The sequence below is a fragment of the Drosophila nasuta genome, chromosome 3 (assembly GCF_023558535.2).
Source record: "Drosophila nasuta strain 15112-1781.00 chromosome 3, ASM2355853v1, whole genome shotgun sequence".
Lineage (NCBI taxonomy): Eukaryota > Metazoa > Arthropoda > Insecta > Diptera > Drosophilidae > Drosophila > Drosophila nasuta.
The window spans coordinates 26,550,683-26,573,796 of NC_083457.1; the positions used below are offsets into that span (position 1 = coordinate 26,550,683).

General features: G+C 36.5%; 3 protein-coding genes across 5 annotated transcripts; 2 read left to right on the forward strand and 1 right to left on the reverse strand.

The window, feature by feature from the left end:
• The first annotated feature begins 66 nt into the window (after positions 1–66).
• LOC132793523 (ADP-ribosylation factor 6) lies at positions 67–2,350 on the forward strand. Of its 3 annotated transcripts, none has more exons than XM_060803487.1 (5): positions 67–91; positions 1,110–1,223; positions 1,293–1,448; positions 1,516–1,662; positions 1,733–2,350. In XM_060803487.1, the coding sequence occupies exons 2-5, from the start codon at positions 1,142–1,144 to the stop codon at positions 1,873–1,875; spliced, it is 528 nt and encodes a 175-aa protein (XP_060659470.1). In that variant the 5' UTR covers positions 67–91; positions 1,110–1,141; the 3' UTR covers positions 1,876–2,350. The 3 variants fall into 3 exon arrangements, with proteins under 3 accessions (XP_060659470.1, XP_060659468.1, XP_060659469.1); XM_060803485.1 differs by lacking the exon at positions 67–91 and adding an exon at positions 166–371; XM_060803486.1 differs by lacking the exon at positions 67–91 and adding an exon at positions 166–301.
• A 4,468-nt stretch (positions 2,351–6,818) lies between these two features.
• LOC132790213 (photoreceptor-specific nuclear receptor) lies at positions 6,819–21,564 on the forward strand. Its single transcript, XM_060798677.1, is given in 10 exon segments — positions 6,819–7,215; positions 8,699–8,946; positions 8,948–9,099; positions 15,487–15,590; positions 17,883–17,997; positions 18,089–18,144; positions 18,225–18,554; positions 20,677–21,044; positions 21,107–21,271; positions 21,332–21,564. Coding segments are annotated over 10 exon segments (1,767 nt in total). The 5' UTR covers positions 6,819–7,169; the 3' UTR covers positions 21,515–21,564.
• On the reverse strand, positions 10,893–13,277 carry LOC132792624 (odorant receptor 42a-like). The gene is made up of 3 exons (XM_060802056.1): positions 12,502–13,277; positions 11,359–11,716; positions 10,893–10,979 (listed from the first exon to the last, which is right to left on the reverse strand). The coding sequence occupies exons 1-3, from the start codon at positions 13,275–13,277 to the stop codon at positions 10,893–10,895; spliced, it is 1,221 nt and encodes a 406-aa protein (XP_060658039.1).
• Positions 21,565–23,114: the final 1,550 nt, after the last annotated feature.

Below are 23,114 nucleotides of genomic sequence, written 5' to 3' on the forward strand. Positions count from 1 at the left end.
AAAACAGACAATAACATTTTGAAAACAATCAGTTTTTTAAAACTATTTTCAAAAAACTAATAAGTGTAACCAGTTAGTGAGTTAGCCAGAGGTATATTTTAGTATCTTTTATGACGTAAAAGTGTAGATTACGAAATTGTGCTTGCGGTCACGCTGATGGTAACACTGAAAACAAGAAAAACATACAAATATGAGAACTTTAGTGCAAAATTTGTTGTTGTTATAGTTTATTATTTTTATTAGTTTTATTTTGCAAATGCGTTGTTTGCACAAATAAAACGCAACGTGTTATCGTTTAATGGTAAAGCAACTTGGAAGTGTGTCGAACGAAGCAGCGTAATCTCATCACATCATTGTCGTCTAGAATTTGGGTGTGTATGTATGTATGTGTGTGACTCGGGCGTGTATGTGACGTGTTCGGCGAGCAAACACACGCTCACGCTCACAGACACAATCTCAAAAAAGCAGCAAGCAAGCAGCACTTTATGGCAAATTGGTTCAAGGATCATAAGGAATTGGCCGCCATGCCGGCAACGGCAACAACTCAGTTGCATTTTGCCCTCTAAACGAATATTCTATAAAGTTGGGGGTCATTGAGATAACTTTTGTTTAATTTATGATCATTCGCTTATGTACTGTTTATGTGCTATATGCGTGCCCAATTGTACTTGAGTTTATGCGCCTCTGTCTCTGTGTGTGTGTGTGAGTGAGAGTCGAAGCGATAAATTCTCTCAGAACTTAACGCTGTTGTAGTCGCCTGTTGTAGTTGTTGTGCACAGCAAGCACAATGTAAGTTGAATTATTATGCAAAATAATGCTCTTAACTTCCGTTGACGCATTATGTTTAAGTACACATGAATGTGTGTCTATGTGTGTGTGTGTAGATGTTTAACTGTGTGAGCGCGCGCCTTGTAGCGACGTGCTTATATCACAAAAAACACTGATACGATAACTCAACTCCGGCAATGAGCAGTTTTTTTTTTATTACATACAATACAATGACATTATCAAGCAAATTCGCCGCCGACTGCATAATGATCTCTATGGGTGATAATGCTGAACTTACAAACGATACTTACGAGATGCATTTTATTTATTTGTATTTACAGTTTGGCGAGCGTTTAATGGATGACACATCATCATGGGAAAGTTATTATCAAAAATTTTCGGCAACAAAGAAATGCGAATTCTTATGCTCGGCTTGGATGCTGCTGGCAAAACAAGTAAGCATCCCATTGAAATTACAAGTTTATAGCAAGTACATTAATTGATTCATTTTGATCATTTTCCAGCGATCCTCTATAAACTAAAACTGGGGCAATCAGTAACAACGATACCAACGGTAGGCTTTAATGTCGAGACTGTCACGTACAAGAACGTAAAGTTCAATGTCTGGGATGTTGGCGGACAGGACAAAATTCGACCGCTTTGGCGGCACTACTACACAGGTAAGTTTAATATATCAATATCAAAGGAGTATCTAACATAACACTATCTTTCTTTTGCTCTAAACAGGTACACAGGGTCTTATATTCGTTGTGGATTGTGCGGATCGAGATAGAATAGACGAAGCTCGCAATGAACTGCATAGGATAATTAACGATAGAGAGATGCGGGACGCCATTATACTGATATTTGCTAATAAACAGGATCTAGCTGATGGTAATTAAATACAAGCGAAGAATACATCACATGAACTAAGTAATATAATTGTGGAATTTTCCTTTTGCAGCAATGAAACCCCATGAAATCCAGGAAAAACTAGGCTTAACTAGAATAAGAGATCGCAATTGGTATGTCCAACCATCATGTGCCACAAGCGGCGATGGCCTCTACGAAGGTCTAACGTGGCTAACTTCGAACCATAAATTATGAGAATCATAATCCTACGTATTTCTATGGCATGTATTATTCGATGCGAAGCGAAGCAAAATTATTATATTTTTTATTTATACAAACTGCAAGACGCATAGTGAAAACAAAACAACAAACCATAAAAAAATCAATACAAAATACCAACAAAATCGAACAGAAATTAACAGAGTTGAAAACAATATATATATATAGAAGCCAATATATATTACACTGATAATATATATATGTGTGTATAGATGCATATATAGTAATTATACATATATCGTATATGTATACATAATTAATCAATCTATATTCTCATTAGTAAAAAATACACATACAAACGATGCAAACTCAATAAGTAAAAGAACTTCAAGCACAGTCAACCATACGAAACGAAAAAAAACAAAATAATTAAATGATAATACAAAAATTAAAAAAAAAGAAGAAAAAAAAAAACATAAAAAATAAATCAGTATAACAACCGCAAATTTAGTGTTAAGTAAGTTTTCTTGTAAATTATAATGATGAGCCACGTAAGCAATTAAGTTGAATGCTTGTTTATTGCAACTGTTATTTGACTTGAAATGAGAAAGTCGTAAATAAAATAAATAAATTGTAAATAAATATTCAAATTAAAGTGCATATACCACAACAACAAACAACAACTACAACAGAGAAAGCAACAATATACTCCGATAAATAGAACAAACCTATTGATTGCTATAGATTAAACATAGTCTTCAAATATAACGATTAGTAACTGTGCCTTCCTCAATTGTGTATCAAGTCGAAGTCTTCTTCATTTTGGTTGTGGGCTTCTCTCATATTTTTCTTTCTTTTGGATGTCGCTAATTCTCTTCCATTCTTTGCAGTTCACACTGACTTGGGAATTTTTGTGTTATTTGCTTTGTTGGTAGTTTTGCTTCTTCAATTCAACTTGATTAAGATGTCACGACTATTTATTATCATCCGCACAATTCTCTACAATTCCATTTCATCCCCTCTGTGTTGTCTTGTCAATCAGTGTGGCATCGATTGTGGCAGCCTCAACTTCAGTTGCAGAGCAGAGCAGAGCACAGCGTGTCCTTATGCATTGTTGATGGAAAGTTGAAAAGTAAATATGCCAAGTCCATGGCCACAAATTATACAAATAACTGACGAGCGGAGGCTGAGTGAGGAGTGAGGGAACTAAGCAATATTAATTGCTAAACGAGGCGTTTAAAACTGTTCTTTGTTTTGTTTTGTAAACTGGTTTTCTGCGTCTGCTGTGGTAGATACATGACTTTACCTGAAAACGGCACGTGTCATTGACTTTGATTCGTATTTGTATTAGTATTTCTATATGTGAGTTTGTGTATTTATTGTTGTTTTGGTTAGAGCAATTCAAGCGAGCAATGTGCTATCCCAAAAATTGTGTGAACTCAGTTTGTATATCTCATCTTCATCGTCGTCATCATCATCATCATCAAAAGTTTGTATATATACACGGGCCTCAAGCAGACGGAAAGGCATTTCGTATAAAGAATATAAATTATGAGAAAAGCAAGATGTACGTTTATTTTTTATGCATAATTCATTGTTTATTAGGCTTATCAGACCAAATCTCTTGGCCACGAACAATTCAAATAAGAAAAATCTGACGTTTTATTACCTTATTAGCATAGTATTTATTATGTTCCCTCAAATCGTTTTATCAATAGCGGAAACCAATTGTGAATGAATTTTCACCTTATTTTCAGAGTTTAATTTGAATGAATATTTTGTAAGAGAAACACGTTATGTTAATAAAGAGTTAAATGTAATAAAATGATCTAAGAAATTGTCTTTTTTTTTTTGGTGAGATGGGGCAAACTCTATGAAACTCTTAACATGCTTGTTTTACTGATAATAAATTACTTTACAAGTAATTCATAGTACTTAGTTTAGTGTTTCGTAATAAAAGAAATCCGGAAATTGTAATAGAAATGTATACTTTAAAATTATAAACGGAAGACACAATGACACTATGTATATATTCATGCATTTCCATCTATTTGTAACTGCAAGTTTAACATTAAATAATAAAATAATTTGCCTATCAGGTTAGTAGTATAGATAATTCATAATAATCAAAATTTAATTTACTATCTATATTTGATAATCTAGAAAATCAATGAATTTTTTTATCGTATTTTTCCCAACTAATAGAATCAGTTTTATAATAATTTTTAAATTAATTTGAAAATAACAATTTTTTAGTAAATTTTCGAAACGTTCTCTTGACTTACTTTCCACTGTTTAGAATATATTCTATATTAATCAATTTGAAAATCATGATATAATAATCATATTTTATAGATTTCATATAGGAAATTTGATGTTGGAAATAATTTTCTTATATTAATTTTCGTTGAACTGTTGAAAATGAACTCAACTTTCGAAGTTTGATTGATTAAATAAAGTGTACTGCACTTGATAATACCACCAACCAAAAAGGACAACAAAACAAAACAGCAACCAACGAAGAAAAACCAAAAAAGAAGAGGAAACAAATGCAACTCTTATTCACATTCACACACATACTAAAAGCCACGCTGTGCGTGAATGTGTATGTGTGTGTGTGTGCTTGTATCCAGGCAGAGAAGAGATGTCGCCCGTTCAAATGTCAAGAACCAACCCTCTTGACTATAGTCGTCCCGCTCGCACAGCGGCAGTCGTCTCGCTTGTGCTCGATGTTGAGCAGTGACAGTATTTTCTATGCTGCTGCTTGTTGTTGTTGTTGTTGCTGGCGGGCATTTTTGATGCACGGATATTACAGGATAACGCTCTCGCTCGCTCCTCCTACTGCATGGGCGTGGCCAGCGCTCAGCAAAGCGCTTTGACTTTTGCGTTTGTTTCACTTTTATCCTGGGCATAAACTTCTGCCAGCGAGCGTTAGGTGTCCTCGCCATGCCTCCTCTTCTCTTTCTCCGGTGTGAGGGAGATAGAGCACAGAGAGCGAGAGAGTGAATGTGAGAAATATTGTGAAGTGGGGGAGGGACGCGCGGGTGGCGAGCATGAGAGTGTAGGAGCTGGGTAGGTGATGGTGATTGTTGTATTCCGACATCTCATTTGTTACAAAGTTAATGTTGGCGTATTAAGCGCAGCAAAAGCCTCAACAACAAAAGCGCCACAGCAAAAAGGGACACGTTAAGAGGATGTGGCTGGATGAACTTTTATCGATTATTGGATTTGCTTCAGCGTTTCAACCATTTCCAGCTGCTATTCTTGAACATTGAATACATTTTGTGATGCTCCCAAAAACGCAGTTGATGGAACGATAAGGAATTAAGGGAAATATTCAGAATATTACTTAATAGAAACTATATTTTCAGGCTTTTCCATATCTAAACCTTATTACACAAATAAGTCATTCATTTATAATGTGAATTTCCAAAAATAAATATTTTTAAATTGGTTTACAAAATAAAAATAGTTTAAATACTATTCTATTTGTATTTTCGATACATATTCATAAAATGAAATTCCAAAATATTTGTAGTTTATTTATATCTGCAGTTTATACGCAATTAATTGTGTCAATTTATTAATATAACGTATTTGTTATATTTGCTATGTTATTTCTGCCAACAATAAAAATATATATGATGCATACGTATGCAAGAAATGAAATATTCTTTTTAACTGGAATAATTTTTATTACGTATACGTATCAAAAGAAATATAAATTTTACTATCTTGAACTGCAATTAGATTTAATCACAAGTATTATTTCATTATGAATTTGCTAATAAATCTGGTATATTAGGGAAATGAACTTTAAAACAGCAAAAACAAGCCGAACGCTAGCATCAAAAAGCCTTGGTCCTCAGCCCTCCACCCAACAGGCTGGCGTTCAATTCAATTACAGTTAACTGGTAGCATCGGGTTCGAAGAACCGTTCGAACTGAGGTCGAGAATGCGGTGGCTGACACAGAGAAAGAGAGAGAGTGGGAGAGGGAAAGCAAAAACGAAAGAGGGGGCAAATTCGAAAGCACTAACATCACAAAGGTATTACAAAACAAAAACAAAATGTCAAAACCCAAGACGATTATGTGAGCGAGCACCCCGCGCACCTGCGTCCCACTCACACACCAAGACCTCAACTAAAGTGTGCGAGAGCGAGAGAGAGAGGTGGGTGGGCAGAAGAGGGTGTTGCTTTTGTTGCCTGCTGGAGCTGCTGCTTCTTCGCCAGCTTTAGCAATGATGGCGGCCAGCATGCTCTTTGTATGTATGCGTGTGTATGTGTGTCAGAGCAAGAGCAAAAGCGCTGAGAGAGCAAGAGCTCTGGTGTTTATTGGAGATTGAGATTGCGGCTTGGCTTACCTACACTCAAACAACAGCAGCGTCGTCGACGCTGACGTCAGCAGCGACATCGACATCGACATCGGCGTCGACGTTGCCACAGCATCAAGAAGGAACGAATCAAAGCAAGCCAACAAGCAAATGCGCCACCAGAGTTGCCACTAAAAGTCTTTGGCGTAATATGGGAGAACTTGCATAGAGAGAGAGGGCGCTGGCTGGACAAGAACGGGCAGGAAAGTGGGTGGGTGTGTGTGTGTGTGTATTGCGGGTGCGGTTATCCTTGTTGCCAACAGGCAGCTCGCTTCTGCTCGTGCTCTCTGCTCTTATTGAGCTTGGTGGGTGGCAATGGCATGGTTTGTGTCCTCTGCTCTACTCAATGCTATGCTGTGGTGTTGTGTTCTGTTGTGTTGGCCTTGCTGGTGGTGTGCTTTTTGTTCTGCCACATACACACGCACACACACACACACACACATGGCCGACTTCTGCCCACTCACCGAGCACGGATTATATCTACAGGATTTTTTTCCTATTTCGGGGTTGGCTGGCTGGCTGGTTGGCTGCCTGGCTGCTGGAGTGGACACATGACTGTTTAGCTTCTGTCATGGTTTTATGATAAATCTGAAATCGTACATCGAGACGTTAACATCATCATCGCTATCGTTGCCATCGTCGCCGCTGCTGCTGTTGTCGCCGTCGGAGCAGCACGAGCCTTGCAAACACTCTGAGTGTGTCCTGCTTAGTTCGTCCTACATTCGGATTCGCATTTCATTTTTGGACCGTGCGCGTAACCGTCGCTTAACATTTGCCTTTTGTCACGGATAAAATATATTCATATATCTACTATATAATGCCAACAAATCAAAGTGCTCAATTAACATACAATCAATAAAAACCAATACAAAAATCATTGAAATAAATCAAGCGTGACAAATTTAGTGTGCTAAAAAAGTAAAAAAAAAAATACTTGTTACATTTGCCAACTAATTACAATGAATAAAGAAGAAAGTTTATCGGACACGCGCCCAGGATCGCAAGGTAAAATTTTGAAGTGTTTTGCAACAACAGAAGGAAACTAAAGTGACAAAAATACTGTAATTACAATAAGTGTTTGTCTACAATATTTAAAAAAAAGAAATTCTGAAGAATTACATAGAAATTTAATTAATAATAAAATATAGAAATTAATCAACACAATCGTATTTTCAAAAAGACATTTTATAAAGGTGAAAAGTTGAGCAAAAGTTAAAGGAGAAAAATAAATATCTTACATATAAAAATGTTGACTTTGCCAGCATAGAAAGTTAAAAATGAAATATGGAAATTATCAAATCAGTTGAACTTTCAAACAGACATTTTGTATTTGTGAAAAGTCTAGTAAAAGTTAAAACCAATTTAATAACATTCTTAAATATTAAAATGTTTACATTTTGTGCCAAGCAAGTAAAATAAAATCTTAGAAAAAAAACCATTAAAATTCCGAAATGCAGAGTAGCTAATTGTTTGCATAAATACACAAATTAACCTCATCCTTTCCTTTTATTCTAAAAGAAAAAACCAGCGCAGTTAATTTAGTCCCTTTTTGGGCTTTACTAATATAATTAAAAATGGACTGACCTCACACTCAGAATAATTTGCATAAAAAATTCATTTACATCTAATTTGTACTTGCAGCAAATGAAATAAATAAATTTTAGCTATTGAACCCTAGATATTATACTTATAAATAAAAATACAACAAGTTCAAAGAAAATGAATATTCAAATCGAATCACAGGCGCACGAAAGAACGAAGCTAAATTCAATTTACGATAATCAGCAAATTGAATTAGATGTCGAGTCAGGCTGCCAAAATTTCAAAATTCATAACACAATCCAGGAATCGGGGGCGGGCTGGAATATATTTTAACACTTTTGCCGGAAGGATACGCTAAAGTGAATTTCAACGAGCTCATAAAATTAACAAAGGCAAAATGCAAGCATATGACGCTAATCCGGCTGGCATTAGACCACAGTTGGTGTACCAGACAAGAAACCAGTAAAGCCGACGGACAGACAAGTGAAGTCAGAAAGAGAGTGTGAGAGAGAGAGAGAGAGGAGAGAGTTTGGCAACAGACTGCATGAATGCCAGAGAATTGAGAATCGCTCCAGTGCACGGCCAAGTGGCGAGTGTGTAACAAAGTCGAATTGAGTTGAGGGTTAAGTGCATCAAGAAATCAGTAGCGAAAACTACAATCAAATTAGGGTGTGATGGCAAAACAATTGTCCCCCGAGAGCAGCAGACGGGCAGAGAAAGAAGTCCTTCGAGCCGTTTGGCTTAATGGCACCCTAATTGAATGTGTAAATATATTTGCGGATTACAGGGCGTCAATGTCGGCACGCAGGGATTAGATCTCAGACGAGCAAAGGTTCTTTCTCCACCCCTCCTCCCCCCCTGCGCCTTTTGACAAATTGCAATTTAATTTAAATGAACTACATAAGTGATTTTTTATTGCATATCCCCTTTTCTTTTCTGTTTCTAGAGCTGCACAGTCCAGCACGTCATTGCTACACACCGCCAACACATGGCCAACAACAACAACAACAACAACAGCAACAACAACAACCGCCGCCGCCATCAACACCAGCCCACACTCCGGTCTCGGCGGCTCCATCGTTGTCCACTCCAAGTCGCCTACTTGGATGGAATCACAGTGCAGCTGCAGCCGCAGCAGCTGCCGCGGCATCCATTGCCTCCAATCATCAGGCAGCCAGTCAGGCATCGGGGGGATCAATCTGGGTTGCCACGCCTCAAGGGCCAGAATCTGGGACTCATCTGTGTGGTGTGTGGCGACACCAGTTCGGGCAAACATTACGGCATCCTGGCGTGCAATGGTTGCTCCGGTTTCTTCAAGCGCAGCGTGCGACGCAAGCTCATTTATCGGTAGGTAGAATAACAAAAAGCAGCGAAGGACTCTTACTTGATCCTACCATAAAATGTCTCTTGCTAATTATGTAATTTTTATACCCGCTACCCATAGAGTAGCAGAGTATTATAACTTTGTGCCGACAGGAAATGTATGTAAGAGGTAGAAGGAGGCATCTCTGACCGTATAAAGTATATATATTATTGATCAGCATCAACAGCCGAGACGATCTAGCCATGTCCGTCTGTCCGTCCGTCCGTATGAACACCTAGATCTCAGAAACTATAAGAGATAGATCTTTTTTTTTCGACAGCATTTGTTCTGTTTGCACGCATGCAATGGTTGCTCCTGTTTCTTCAAGCGCAGTGGCGACGCAAGCTCATTTATCGGTAGGTAGACTAACAAAGCAGCAAAGGACTCTTACTTGATCCTAGCTGACCCGCCCATGACCATAAAATGTCGCTTGCCATTTAGCAAGTGGCTAATGGCAATGGGCGGGTGGTGGCGTTGGGTGTTGGGTGGTTGGGTGGTTGAATGTGCCTCGCCTGGTGTCTGGAGGCTTACGAAATGTTTCCTAAATTTATTACAATTATTCAAATCTTTGGGATTTGGCGCGTCAACTTTTGAATGCGCACATTTGCCATCGTTGACTTCGTTGAAGTCGCGGCAACGCAACTTGAACTCCAGCTGAACTCTATGCAAATCCTGGCCGAGCATCATGTGCAGCTTCCAAATCCATTTGCTGCCGCTTTTCGATGTAGAAAAAAACCGAGCGAGTGGCGCAAAATGTAATTGAATTTAAAGTGCGGATTTTATTTTATGTTTGTTTTTTACTTTTTCCCCTAGAACGTTGACGCCATTTGTTTGTCAACTTGCTCTTGCTATAAGTGGCATTGTCCTTGGCACGCAGACTGAGAAAACTAGCATAATTTGTAGGCAAACACATTGGGGCCATAATCGTATACTATTTTATTGTCAGTATCCATTTCCATTTCCATTTCCGTTTTCAATTATCATTAAATCATCGTGGAACAGACAAATAACTTTGGCGACAAAATCTTTGCAGTCAACATAAAATTATGATTTCGTAATGTATATTCTTTGTGTGTGTGTGTGTGTGTGTGTGTTTTTGTGCCCCATCCAGAAACTTTGTGACGGTAAATCAGAAACGTCGAAATCTCTATATCCTTGCGGTCCCATGAGATTGATATGGAGGGCTTAAGCGCAAAACACTTGGCCAAATGTGACCGCACTCCGCCCCCTCTTAGTTTCATGCCACAACAGACCTTCGAAACGCGAACTTCATCCTCTCATCCATTCACCCACCAGGCAGCAAGGCAGCAGGCTAAGCCAAATCGCAACAAAGTTAGAAGATGAAAAAAGACAAAAAAAAAGGGGCGGCTCAATTCGCCCTTCAAACGAAAATGGAGCAGAGTCCTGTGAGTCCTGCACGACGAGGGTATGACACGCACACATACACACATACACACACACACACATGCAGACACTCATATGCAGACAAATGGCTTAGGGACCAACTAGAGGACCAGAACTAGTAAACGAGTATATTTTTCTTTTGCTACGTGACGTGTTTTTCCGATAGTCAGCGAAGTCAATGTGCGCTCCCAAAAAAAAAATGGGTTTACTTTGTATACTATATAATGTATATATACAAGGTATATCCCTCTGGTGCCGAAGATTTCAATTATTGTCAATTGGCTGCAATCTGAAAACATTTTATTATCAAAATTTGAGCAGTTTATTAAATTAAATTGTATTTATAATAAGTGTAATATTATTTAAATGTATTCTATTCAATTGCACTTGGCTGGGATAGTTTTTCGGCAATGTTCATTTGTTTCACCAGCGTGAAAACAGAAAATGAAAATTTGGTGGCCTGCAAGAAAGCAATAATAATATATTAGTGAAGAATTTATATTTGGCATTTAATTAACTAGTTAAAAAAGGCCAATCTAAAAATCTGAATAGGGTTTTTTCTATTTTGAATGTAAATCACAATTTCTTTTCGAAATAGGCATTTGAAATGGTTTGTTTTTAGTTCATATTTTTGAAATTCAAGTTTTAAAATCTAAATAGACTTTTAAAACTTCTTTTAAATTATCATTAACTGCATAGTCTTTGTGTATATAATGATTTAAGAAAATTCTTTACGAGTAAATTAAAATATTTTTACTAAACTGTTCGCAACCTGGAAAGTTTAAATAACTTTGACTTTTCGAAATTAATTTCTCGGATTTTGCAATATTTTTACTTACACTAATGTTGGTGGCAACGGAAATGGTAAAAACATTTCCGGCCATGAAAACAATTGGCTTCTGAAGGCTCTGCAAGAACTGAATCAGAGTTTTCTTATAGCGTTGCTCCTTGTCAATCCAATTTGACTCAAACAAGGCATCCGCCAGATCGAAGCAGTCATCGGTCAGATAATTGCAGAGTATACAGAAAGGCGTAGTCTCCAACAGCACAGCTGTCATGAATGAAAGTGCCGCTATGCGAGAGGCAAAGTTGGCAAAAAGCACAATGTTAATGATGGTGAAGCCCAGCACTAAACCCACAACAAGCAGCTGCACAAAGATGGTGCCCGAGATGACAGGACGCAGTGTATCACAAAAGCTGCAAGGCAAAAAGTAGTAGCATTAGATTGATTTTACATTAGAACTGAAAGAAAACTTCTAAATAAAACCTCGCTTAACGGCGAAGCAGTTAAATGAAAAAGACTTCAAATCAAGCAGCAGAATTTTTCATTGCGAATTATGTGTGTTTTTTGCAAAATTGTTGTCTATGCATTAAGTAAACAGTATGGCCGTTAAGTGGATGTGATGCAATACGAAGTGGCCGTTAAGAGAGGAATGATTGGAGATTACTAACAATAGAAATATTTTATTCTAACGTAGTGTGTTTTTTTAAAATTGTAATCAGTGTATTTGTTAACAGTATGGACGCTAAGTAGAAACAAAGTCATTAAGTGAAAAATGGGTGTAAATTGCACTAAAATTCACTTATTGGCATGTTTTTATTAAAAATGTAATTAATGAATAATATGAAGTTAAGGACTTCAAAACAACGCATGCGTTTAAACAATTGTACACCAAATTTCACTTATCTACACCTTTTTCTCACTTAATGGTCAGACTTAGGAAAAAAGAGATTAAAAAAAAGTATGAAAGTTTCTTAAATTGCACTAAAATTCACTTATTGGCATATGTTTTTTATATAAAAATGTAATTAATGAATAATATGAAGTTAAGGACATCAAACAGCGAATGTGTTTAAGCTACATCAAATTTCACTTATCAACACCGTTTTCTCACTTAATGGCCACAAAGATATTAAAGAACGTTTTACAGTTTTTTAAGCCAGTCATAAGTTAACTTCACAACTTCTAAACTCATACGAACCGCAGTATAACCTTGTGATCCAGTATGCACTCAATGAGCTTCTCGTGGCTCTCTTCCGGTGTTTCATTGGGATCCTGTCCCAGTTGCCTCAAACGCTCCGCAAAATTCCGCATGTGTGCACGCAACGGTAGAATAAAGTTGATGGGATAACAGTCGACACAAACATCCTGAAAACAGGCGCCCAGCATGGCAAAATACTCCAGTCCAGCTTGCAGCCAAAATTCCCATTTACTCGAACGCCAGTCGAGGAACGGATAATAATTCTGGTACGGTGGTCGGCCAAAGGAGACGGCGCTAATGAAGGTGCTGGTGGCATAGACCATGTAGACGGTCATGAAGCCAAAGAAGATCCGATTGCTGAATGAGACGGCACTGTGAACCTTGCTTCTTTCTCTCGGTTGTGTTAAGCGTTTATCCATCTGATCCAGTATCAAGTTGGCTTGCTCAAAGCGTTTGTGCAGCAGCCAGACAATGATCACTTTGGTGGAGCACGAATACGCGTTGAAGGTCACCTGCATGGAGGTGAGAAAATCACCTGGTGAGAATTCCGACAGATGACTGATGAAGCCCGATATGAAGCCAATGGGTTGATAAAAGGTCGAGCACAAATTGAGGGCAAATGACCACAGAATGTAGACGAGGAAAAAGTTCTTTGGCGGCGACTGTATGCCCATGAAGAAGACGCAGCGCAGCAGATAAAGCGTTGCATTTCGTGACTTGGCCGGTTCGGTATCCTTGGCCGGGAACATGGCCGGAAAGAGTCGATGTAGCACCATTCCTATTGAATGTTTGTGTTGAAATTGGAATTGAAATTGAAATTTCAATGCGATTGCATTGGCTTTTTATATGCGACAGACAAATGGCGTGATTATGCTCGTAAACTCATCATGAAACATTTATTAACATCAGTTGAAATCAATTAAAGTTAATATTTCAATTTACGCAGCAGGATACCAAAGGCGGCTGCAAGGACTCTCCAATGGCCTCCTTCGCTGTGTCCTCACAGCGCGTAGCGTATTGAGAACGTTGCAAATGCCACAGCGAAGACAGACAAAGTTGTTGTTTTGTTGTTGGTCACGTAACGCTTCGAGAAGTGTAAAAGTTTACACTTGGCCATCAATAATTGATGTGTCCTCAAGGCTGCCAGACTGACTTCACGGGCTGCATTAGTTCTCAGTGTTCATATTTTGTTTATTAAACGAGTTCATTCGTTATATAATTTTAGAAGCTCGCGTTGTTTGGCACACATTCGGAGCTAACAAAATTCATAGTTTTTTTGGATTCATATTTCTTAGTTTCAAATTAGCAATTTGTTGTATTGATTTTTTTCCTCCTGCAACTTTTTAAATCCGCTTTAATTTTAAATGTCTTTTTTTTTGTTTTGATAACGTTCATTTTATTTATTTTTGACATTTAAAAATTTTGCAATTTTGTATTTTGTTTAGCTTATAGTAAACCAATAATTTTATTGTTCATTTATTTTATTTTACTTTAAAATGTATTATTTTATTTTTGACTTATTTTATTTGCATTTATAAATTGTATTTGGTATTTTGTTCAAGTTATAGTATACGGTTTATTAATAATTTCAATTGTATGTTAGAAATTGCATTGATTCCGAAACATATTATTCATCTTTTGGTATCTTCAGCAGATGGGTATAAAATACATGTATATAAGCTTCGAAGCTAAAGCCTTTAGTATATTTGGTATATTTTAAGAATATTACCGCACTGCCTTGCTGTTATTCAAAACTGGCAGCAGGTATCTCATTGTCGAGCATACTCTGGCTTTTTTAATTGGTTTTATTTGAAAGTGTTTTAAAAATACATGAGTTAGATTAGAAATGTGCAATTGAACTCTTGACTTTGATAAGGCACAGTACAAATCCATATACGAAGATATATACTTAACTTTTAAATTGTATTAGTGCTATGTTATTCATACACACTTTATTATTATATACTATATACGTATATGTGAATTTGATAATATTTATAAATAGATATTGCACCTTAAACTTTTAGTAAATCATCAAAATGCAAATGACATAATTAAAATAGTCAAATATTGGGAAAAAAAAAAACACATTTGACTATTTCAATTATGTCATTTGCATTTTGATGTGGCTCCAAACTGATAATCGAGTAAACGAGTATATAAAAGCATATATTTATATTGCAAAAGGACGTGAACGGAACGTGAAAGTAAAATAATTGACTCTGGTCGCCGCCCAGCCTCAATCTACGTGATTTGTTTTCGAAATCGAAGAATTTGCATATTTTATACACAACTGCTAGTGGAGAATGTGGCACACACACACACATGCGAGAGTAGAGTTTGAGTAGTATAGAGATACATTTGGCTAAGTGCTTTGTTAGTTAGTCAAAACTTTAGCAGTGGCGCCACAAAACACATAAAATAGGAAAAAGATGGAAATAGAAATGGATGGATACACTTGCTCTGCCTCTTCGAGGAGTCGCTGTCAGTTAAGAACCTTTGCCATTTGTGTTTTTTGTGTTTTGAATTTTGGCGCAGACGCTGTCTGCTCTGTGACTGTCTGCTGGGTAGTGAGTGCGAAAGGGATGCAAGGACTGAGCACTAAGCTAAAGTGACAAAGCGATTGCCAAGAGGGGGTGGTAAATGATTTCATGCACGCCACTCAGACTGAATCGTGATTTGATTAAAATGCCACAAGTGCACACACACAGACTCCGACTCCGACTCAGCCATCGAACAAAAGGCCGATAGATACGAGTACGAACTGAAAGATACTTTTTGCTCTACTGCTACTGAAGTGGCTTTTGTCCTAAGGTCTTACGCTCTTTCGATTCGTTTGCTCGGGATCTGACAAATGTTGCAATTTTTGACACGACAAATCTTGTTATCAGACTGTATAGTATAACTCAATTACGACCGAGGTCGTTAAATTCAACTTGAATTAATCGAAACACGCATTTTTTCATTTCTATTTCGCATTTGCAGCTGCCAGGCGGGCACCGGACGTTGTATTGTGGACAAGGCGCATCGGAATCAATGTCAGGCATGCAGGCTTAAGAAGTGCCTCCAAATGGGCATGAACAAGGATGGTAAGCAACACAACAGAGCAGTGACTATTAGTTTGTACTTATTAACCTCGAATTCATATTGATAATCCCGACAACGCTCTAATGAACTGAAGCACGTTTAATTGCTGCTCAATAGAGAGACAGAGTTGCACACGCGTCTAATGTAAACATCGCTCATCAGCAGATGAAGAGCTCTAGCTCTAACCCTTTCCCACGAATGAGCAGCGGCAAAATATATATTTTCGAATAGTCTCCTGGGGAGGATTCATCTCCAAAAGCGTGTCGTGTCGTGTTGTCCTCGTTGGTTTGGTTGCGCTTTATTTACATATTGCTCACTCAATTGATTTGTTACCTGCTGGCTGGTTTGTTGTCTTTGACAGATTTTTGAAGAGCTTTGCGGCACTTGAATGAGCACACATTGTCTCTTCTCATGTCTATATGTATACTTCGACTATTGATCAGTCTTTGATGGACTGACAAACTCACGAATTGTTTTCTTTAACTCACGTGTTAGTGTAACAAAGTTTCAACTGATTTTTTTGTTAATGACACTAAATGTGTACAATACAATTTATTTGCAAAATTAATAGAAAAAGGATTAAAGTAAATTATTTGCAAATTTTAAAAATGCTTCAACATTTTCGTTGAACTAAAAGTTTTTTAAATTAGGTTTAGCAATTCCAAATGAATCAACAGAAATCTCTTTTCTGTGAGAAATATTGCAGTTGTAATGTCTCCACTATTGTCACAAGATTTAAGAGGCGGAAATCTTTTTTTCAATAATTAAAACTTTCTTGGATGTACATCCAATGTAGGGCCACTTCTGTCCATCCAAGAGGAGCATCTGGTTAAAACAATACAAAGATTGGATTTTTATATATTTTTATCGCCGTCTCAAATATTTACTTAAATTTCAATTACTTTACTTCAAATTTGAATAATAATGTTAGCTAATTCATTTCACAAAATATTGTCTTGATTTCAAGGATGAAAAACACACTACAATTTCATTACCAAAATAAAACAACAAAAAAAACTCTTTAATTAATTAGGTTTCAGTATGGAATTTTTCGATTTAAAAATGTATTCTTAAAGTTTCTTATTTCCCAAACCAGTTGTTCAAAAAAGTATTTAGAATTGCTATACATTTTAAATAGGGAAAACAAATTATTAAATTAAGAGTTGCGAAGTTTAAAATATGACTAATTCGTACTTTGATGCGTACAAACTTAATTCTGGTTAAAATAAGATCCAACATTTAAATGGAGGTATTTATTAAATGGAAGATTACGTTTATTAAACAAGAATTTTCCGTTTCGTTGAAGTTTTGGCAACGCTAAAGTCTTCATTTAAGAACGAGAATATATATTATATATTTTTTATCAGTGTTTCGACACTGTTCTCTACATCTAATATTTTTTTTATTTTCTATTATTCGACACATGATATGATTATGAAATGTCTTTTAAATCACAAGTTGCAATGTACAACAAATTCAAAGACTGAGTTTAGTTCGATAATTGTTTGAAGAAGCTCTAAAAATAAAGTCTGAAAAATAAAGGCAATATTGACCCAAAAACTCTATAAAAAGAACGTCATAGAAGGTTTCTCTTTACAAAAGGGTTTGCTAAGAAAGTTTTCACTGTACATTTCAAAATTAAATTAGACACCGTGCTATAGAGCACACTTTATACTCGTTGTACTTTTCCTAATTATAGTTGAAAATCAGTTGTAACATTTGAACAAATAATGTAGATGCAGTATTCGTGTGATATCACTGCGGGTATTCGTCATTCGAATATTCACACGCTTGTAATTTGAGTGCTTTATTAACAGCGTTTGAATCAATAGCCGCAACTCAATTGCGGATATGCAGCCTCTAATTATTTAACCATAATTTATGCTCGGCATATGCAAAACGGCAACACTCAGTGTGCGGGCGGGGAGGGGGGAAGCTGCGAGGAGGAGGAGGGAGGAGGGTTAAAGCCAACTCGAGCTCATTGTGTGGCAGAATTGCATAAACAAATGGGAAAACAATTTGTGGGCGTGAACGGCACGTGACCACAAAACCAATTTAGCATGTTTTGCGGGGCGGGGGCGGGTTTGAAATCGGGCGGCGATGATTGAGAATCGCAGCGAAGGCACGCGCTGCGCTACCTGCTGAAAATTTAGTGAGGCGTCAAGCAATTTTGTCACACTGACATTTCCTCATTATGCAGACAGACACACATTAGGCAAAGCAGTGGCTGAGTTGTGTGGTCGAAAGAGAGAAGTGTTACTTATGTGTGCTTCGTATTTGTTTTCCAATTACAGCCGTGCAAAATGAGCGACAGCCCCGCAACACGGCCACTATACGGCCGGAGACACTGCGGGAGATGGAACACGGTCGAGCACTGCGAGAAGCCGCCGTAGCCGTTGGTGTTTTTGGGTAAGTACTCACTCACTCACTCTGTCTGTCATTTGCATAACTCACTCTCTCTCTCTCTCTCTCTTACTTGCGTAACGCCCTAAATCTGCAGACCTCCTGTGCTACTTTCACCGCCCTGCTACGGCTCGAGCCTGCTGCCACCGCCCTGTGAGTATCTCCTCCTTCGACATCAACTGCCCCTTAGTTTAGTATGTGTGTGAAACTAATGTCTGTGCTTCACTTTGTAGCTTTGGGCAGCCTGCCGACGGGACGTCTGCTGCACCACAATCACCTCAGCTCATCGATGCAGTTGGCCACGAATCACATGAATCATGCCAGCGGTTTTCCCATCTTCAACAGCGCTGGCTTGCACCATTCGCCTAAGGAGAAGGCGGCCTATGGCGTCGCCATGGAGTTGTCCAGCAGTGGCAACATCTCGCACTCGACCAACTCCAGCAGCAATCACTCCATTGATCCCAGCTCACCGGCTCCAGATGCGGCCAATGATAACAACAATGCCGGCGGCAGCGTCTCCTCCATCAGCTCCGCGAGTCCAATGCCAGAGAACGATAATGATGGTAATACTTTACAACAATTTATTTTTTATTTATTCATTTATTGATGCACAGAGCAATATAAAAACAAGTAAGAAAGCTACAGTCGAGTATGCTTGACTGTGAGATACCCGCTACCCTTTTTAAATAAAAGCAGCGTGGTTTTATTCCTAAATTATACCAAAAAAATACTGAAAATGCTATGTTTTTGGTATATTGATATAGTGCTATTCAAAATATACCATAGAGTTAAACCACATTGTCAGCCAGGGTAACGGGTATAGAAATAGTAAGGAATATTAATATTATTATTATTTTTGATTGTAGTAACGAATATAATTCCCTATTGTAATCATCTTATTACAATAGGGAATTATATTCGTTATTACAATCAAAAATAATAATAATATTAATATTCCTTCCTATCTGGCTCATCGCCAGAGCGAATTAGGCCTTCAGACTAGCAAGGAATAATAATTTCATATTGATTTAATATTTCTTGTTTTTGGAATTATTCATTTTATTATACCCGCTACCCATAGGGTAGAAGGGTATTATAACTTTGTGCCAACAGGAAATGTATGTAACAGGTAGAAGGAGGCACCTCCGACCCTATAATGTATATATATTCTTGATCAGCGTCAACAGCCGAGAAGATCTAGCCATGTCCGTCTGTCCGTCTGTGTGTCTGTCCGTCTGTCCGTATGAAACACTGGATCTCAGAGACTATAAGAGATAGAGCTCTAATTTTGTTTCGACAGCATTTGTTATGTTTGCACGCAGATCAAGTTTGTTTCAAATTTTTGCCACGCCCACTTCCGCCCGGCCTCAAAAAAATCGAATAACAAGCGTAATTTTAAAGCTAGAATTTTGGTATAGACAATAAATTATGATTCCTGAAAATTTGGTTGCGATCAGATAAAAATTGTGGAAGTTATTAAAGAAATACTTTTGTATGGCAAAAACGCTTCTTAGTTGCTTTGGCCGAAAATCTGGCACATTGTGCCGTCTATGGTATACTTTTAATGGTATAGTACACCATATACCAAACATACCTTTTGGTATTTTTTAGTATTTTCGGTATATTTTGAAAATGATACCGCAATATTTTGCCTTTATTAAAAATGGGTAGCTGGTATCTCACAGTCGAGTGTAACTTTCTTACTTGTCAATTATTTTTATTATTATTTATTATTTTTAATTATAATTATTATTTGTTTTATAATTATTTTTATACCGAATGCAATTCATTAAAGCATTGAGATGTGACAGAGGGATTGAGGTCTTCAGGCCAGCAAGGAATAATAATTATTTGTCTTTGGAATTATTAATTTTAGCTTATGTTATTATTTTATTCTATGCATAGAATTTAGTTTTCGAAGATAATAAAATTTACTTATATTTGAGTGCCTTTTTGATAACCTTAAAATAAATGTACGAATTCCACTAGACATAAATTCCTGTGATATTATTTTTAAATGTATTTGAACACATAATTCTAACATGATAACATCGTCTTTACAGTATAAAGTTTCAATGGCATTTGTTTTTATTTTTCCTTTTTCTTATATATTTATTAGTTAAGTCAACTGTTCTAATATCTGCAGTTAAGTTGTGCCAATATATAGTTTATTATTAGTATTATATATATTTTAATATTATTTTTAAAACAACCTCAATAATTTAAAGCTCAAAAATTTGATTTGGTTCCGAAAAGGATACGTCAATACCGAATATAGTTAAACTGGTATAAAATATTATTTTCTATAAATATTAAATAAGCGTAAATTATAAATAGCAATATTGGCCATAAATTACTATAATTGTAATATATATTTTTGATTAGGCTCAAAAAATGTCAATAGATTAGTGCAATTTATTTAAATAGGATTTAGCTTGTTTATTATTTATATTATTTATTTTATTTTATTTTATTCTAGAGTATATATCATAAGACAATCTGCAATCAATATTATAACTAAAAACTATAGTAAAACTACATTAGGGAGAAAACCATTGGCAAAATTTATAAATTATTTTAAGTTTTAAAACTCAGACTACAATGTGAATTTTATTATTTAAGTGTATTTTTAAATATTATAAAATTCTGCACAGTTAACTTACCTCTCAATCATTGCCTTTGCAGATGACTCGATTGATGTGACCAACGATGAGGAACCGAATACGGGCAGCAGAAGCGATGCGAGCTTCATAATGCCGCAGTTCATGTCGCCCAATCTCTACAATCATCAGCACGAGACGGTCTACGAGACGAGTGCCAGACTTCTTTTTATGGCTGTAAAGTGGGCCAAGAATCTGCCGAGCTTTGCCCGGCTGTCATTTAGGGATCAGGTTATACTTCTGGAAGAGTCGTGGTCGGAATTGTTTCTCTTGAATGCCATTCAATGGTGCATTCCCCTGGATCCCACAGGCTGTGCGCTCTTCTCGGTGGCCGAACATTGCAATAACCTGGAGAACAATGCAAACGGTGATAATTGTGTCACCAAGGAGGAGGTAAGTTAATCTCCTTCATTCCTACAAAGTAATTTTAATGATTGTTCTCTTCTCTTTTTTAGTTGGCTGCCGATGTGCGAACGTTGCATGAAATCTTCTGCAAGTACAAGGCTGTGCTCGTCGATCCCGCTGAGTTCGCCTGTCTCAAAGCCATTGTGCTCTTCCGACCCGAAACCCGTGGCCTTAAGGATCCGGCACAGATCGAGAACCTGCAGGATCAGGCTCATGTAAGTTAAATTTTTCCAAGATTTATATTGCATTCTATTAATTTATTTATTGATTAACAGGTTATGCTGTCGCAGCATACGAAGACACAGTTCACAGCGCAAATTGCTCGATTTGGTCGCTTGCTGTTGATGTTGCCTCTGCTGCGCATGATCAACTCCCACAAGATCGAATCGATCTTCTTTCAGCGCACCATTGGAAATACGCCCATGGAGAAGGTGCTCTGCGACATGTATAAGAACTAGATAATTTAAAGCTTAAGTTTTTATGTAATTTAAATGAATATATGAATACGTTTTTATGTCTTGGATGTTAAATTCCATCGAGTCTTTATCTTCAACAACAATTGCTACTAATTTCTAAGCTTTTGTGATTGTGGTGGGATTGGAGATGATTTTGGAGAATATATTAGGTTAGGGAATTCTTGAATTGCGAAGTCTGAATAGAGTGTAAACATTTTTGCCACAACTTGCTTTGACAACTATATTAAACGCAAAAGTCAAAGTTTCCGTTAAGAAAAATATCCAGGTAAAATAGTAAGGTGTTCGTTAAGAGAGTTTTCACTGTAATAGGTTAATTTCTTTCTAAATCTTTTGCCTATTTTGTATTGTCTACATTACCGCCATAGCTCCGCCATATTTTTATAATTTCGTAATATCTTTGAGAGATGCCTGGAAAAGTTCCCATTATATCTATGCTATCCTATCTCTGGAAGTACTCTGTCATCTGGTCATCATGTTTATGCAATTTAAATACATTTTATACGTTTTAATTAACCCTTACTAACGTGCCTGTAGGCAACTTTGACCTTTGAGATTTTCTCCTTTATAAACATATGTCCGTATGTGTGAAACAAAAATAAACTCAATATTTCTTATTTCAATTTAACATTGAATCATGTTTTGTGAAGAAAATGAGTGTATTTCCTATATATGTATATTATAACAACAAACTGATTGCGCTGAAATTATTAAGTATACGACTTGTTTCAAGATTGCATGTGCGGGTATTTTACTACGTACATGTACAATGTGTATTGCAGCTCTCTGATATACATATGTACATGTTGTATAGTATACAATGTATACATTTATTTTAATTATGTGGTTCATTATGAAAGAGGCTTTTAATCTACAGTAAATGAAAATAATATATATTATCGACAAATATAGAGCTAATTGTGATTCAGTTTGGGTGAATCAAATTTGTGAATGAGTGACCTACGTATAGTTTCAAAAGAGTATATGTGGGTAATTCTCTAATGTCAAATGCGACATTTGTACGCATTCAAACTGAAAAAAAACATGTGCCAAGACATTATTTTAATTTTGTAAAAACTAAAATTTATAGATCTTGTTTAGCACTATAATTGGTGCTAAGATTGATTTTGGGCAATTGTTCGTTTTCAACAAAATCAAAAAAGTTTTGCACGCGACACAGACAGAAGTTACTTTTTCAAAAACCAGATCAAGCAAATGTATTATGTATATATTTATCTAAATAATGCATTTGGTTTGACTTAAAAATATTATGTTTTTTTTTTTTAATTAAATTTTAATCACTGTCGCACGTGACATTTTTTTTCATCATACTTATTATGCTGTTTTAACTAACTTATATTAGTTAAATTTAATGTTTTCCCTATAAACAAATGTGAAGAAAACATACTTTTATAGACTTTGAAGTTTTTGGCGGTGGTTGCAGTTTCTGGAGAATTTCCCATATATACATATGTTGGTAACTTTTGCATTTCGCTTAGATAAGATTAAATCTCAAGATACGAAAAAACAGGATTCGTTTAGTAATGAAATCACATAATAAGAAAACCAAAAGACAAATCATTTT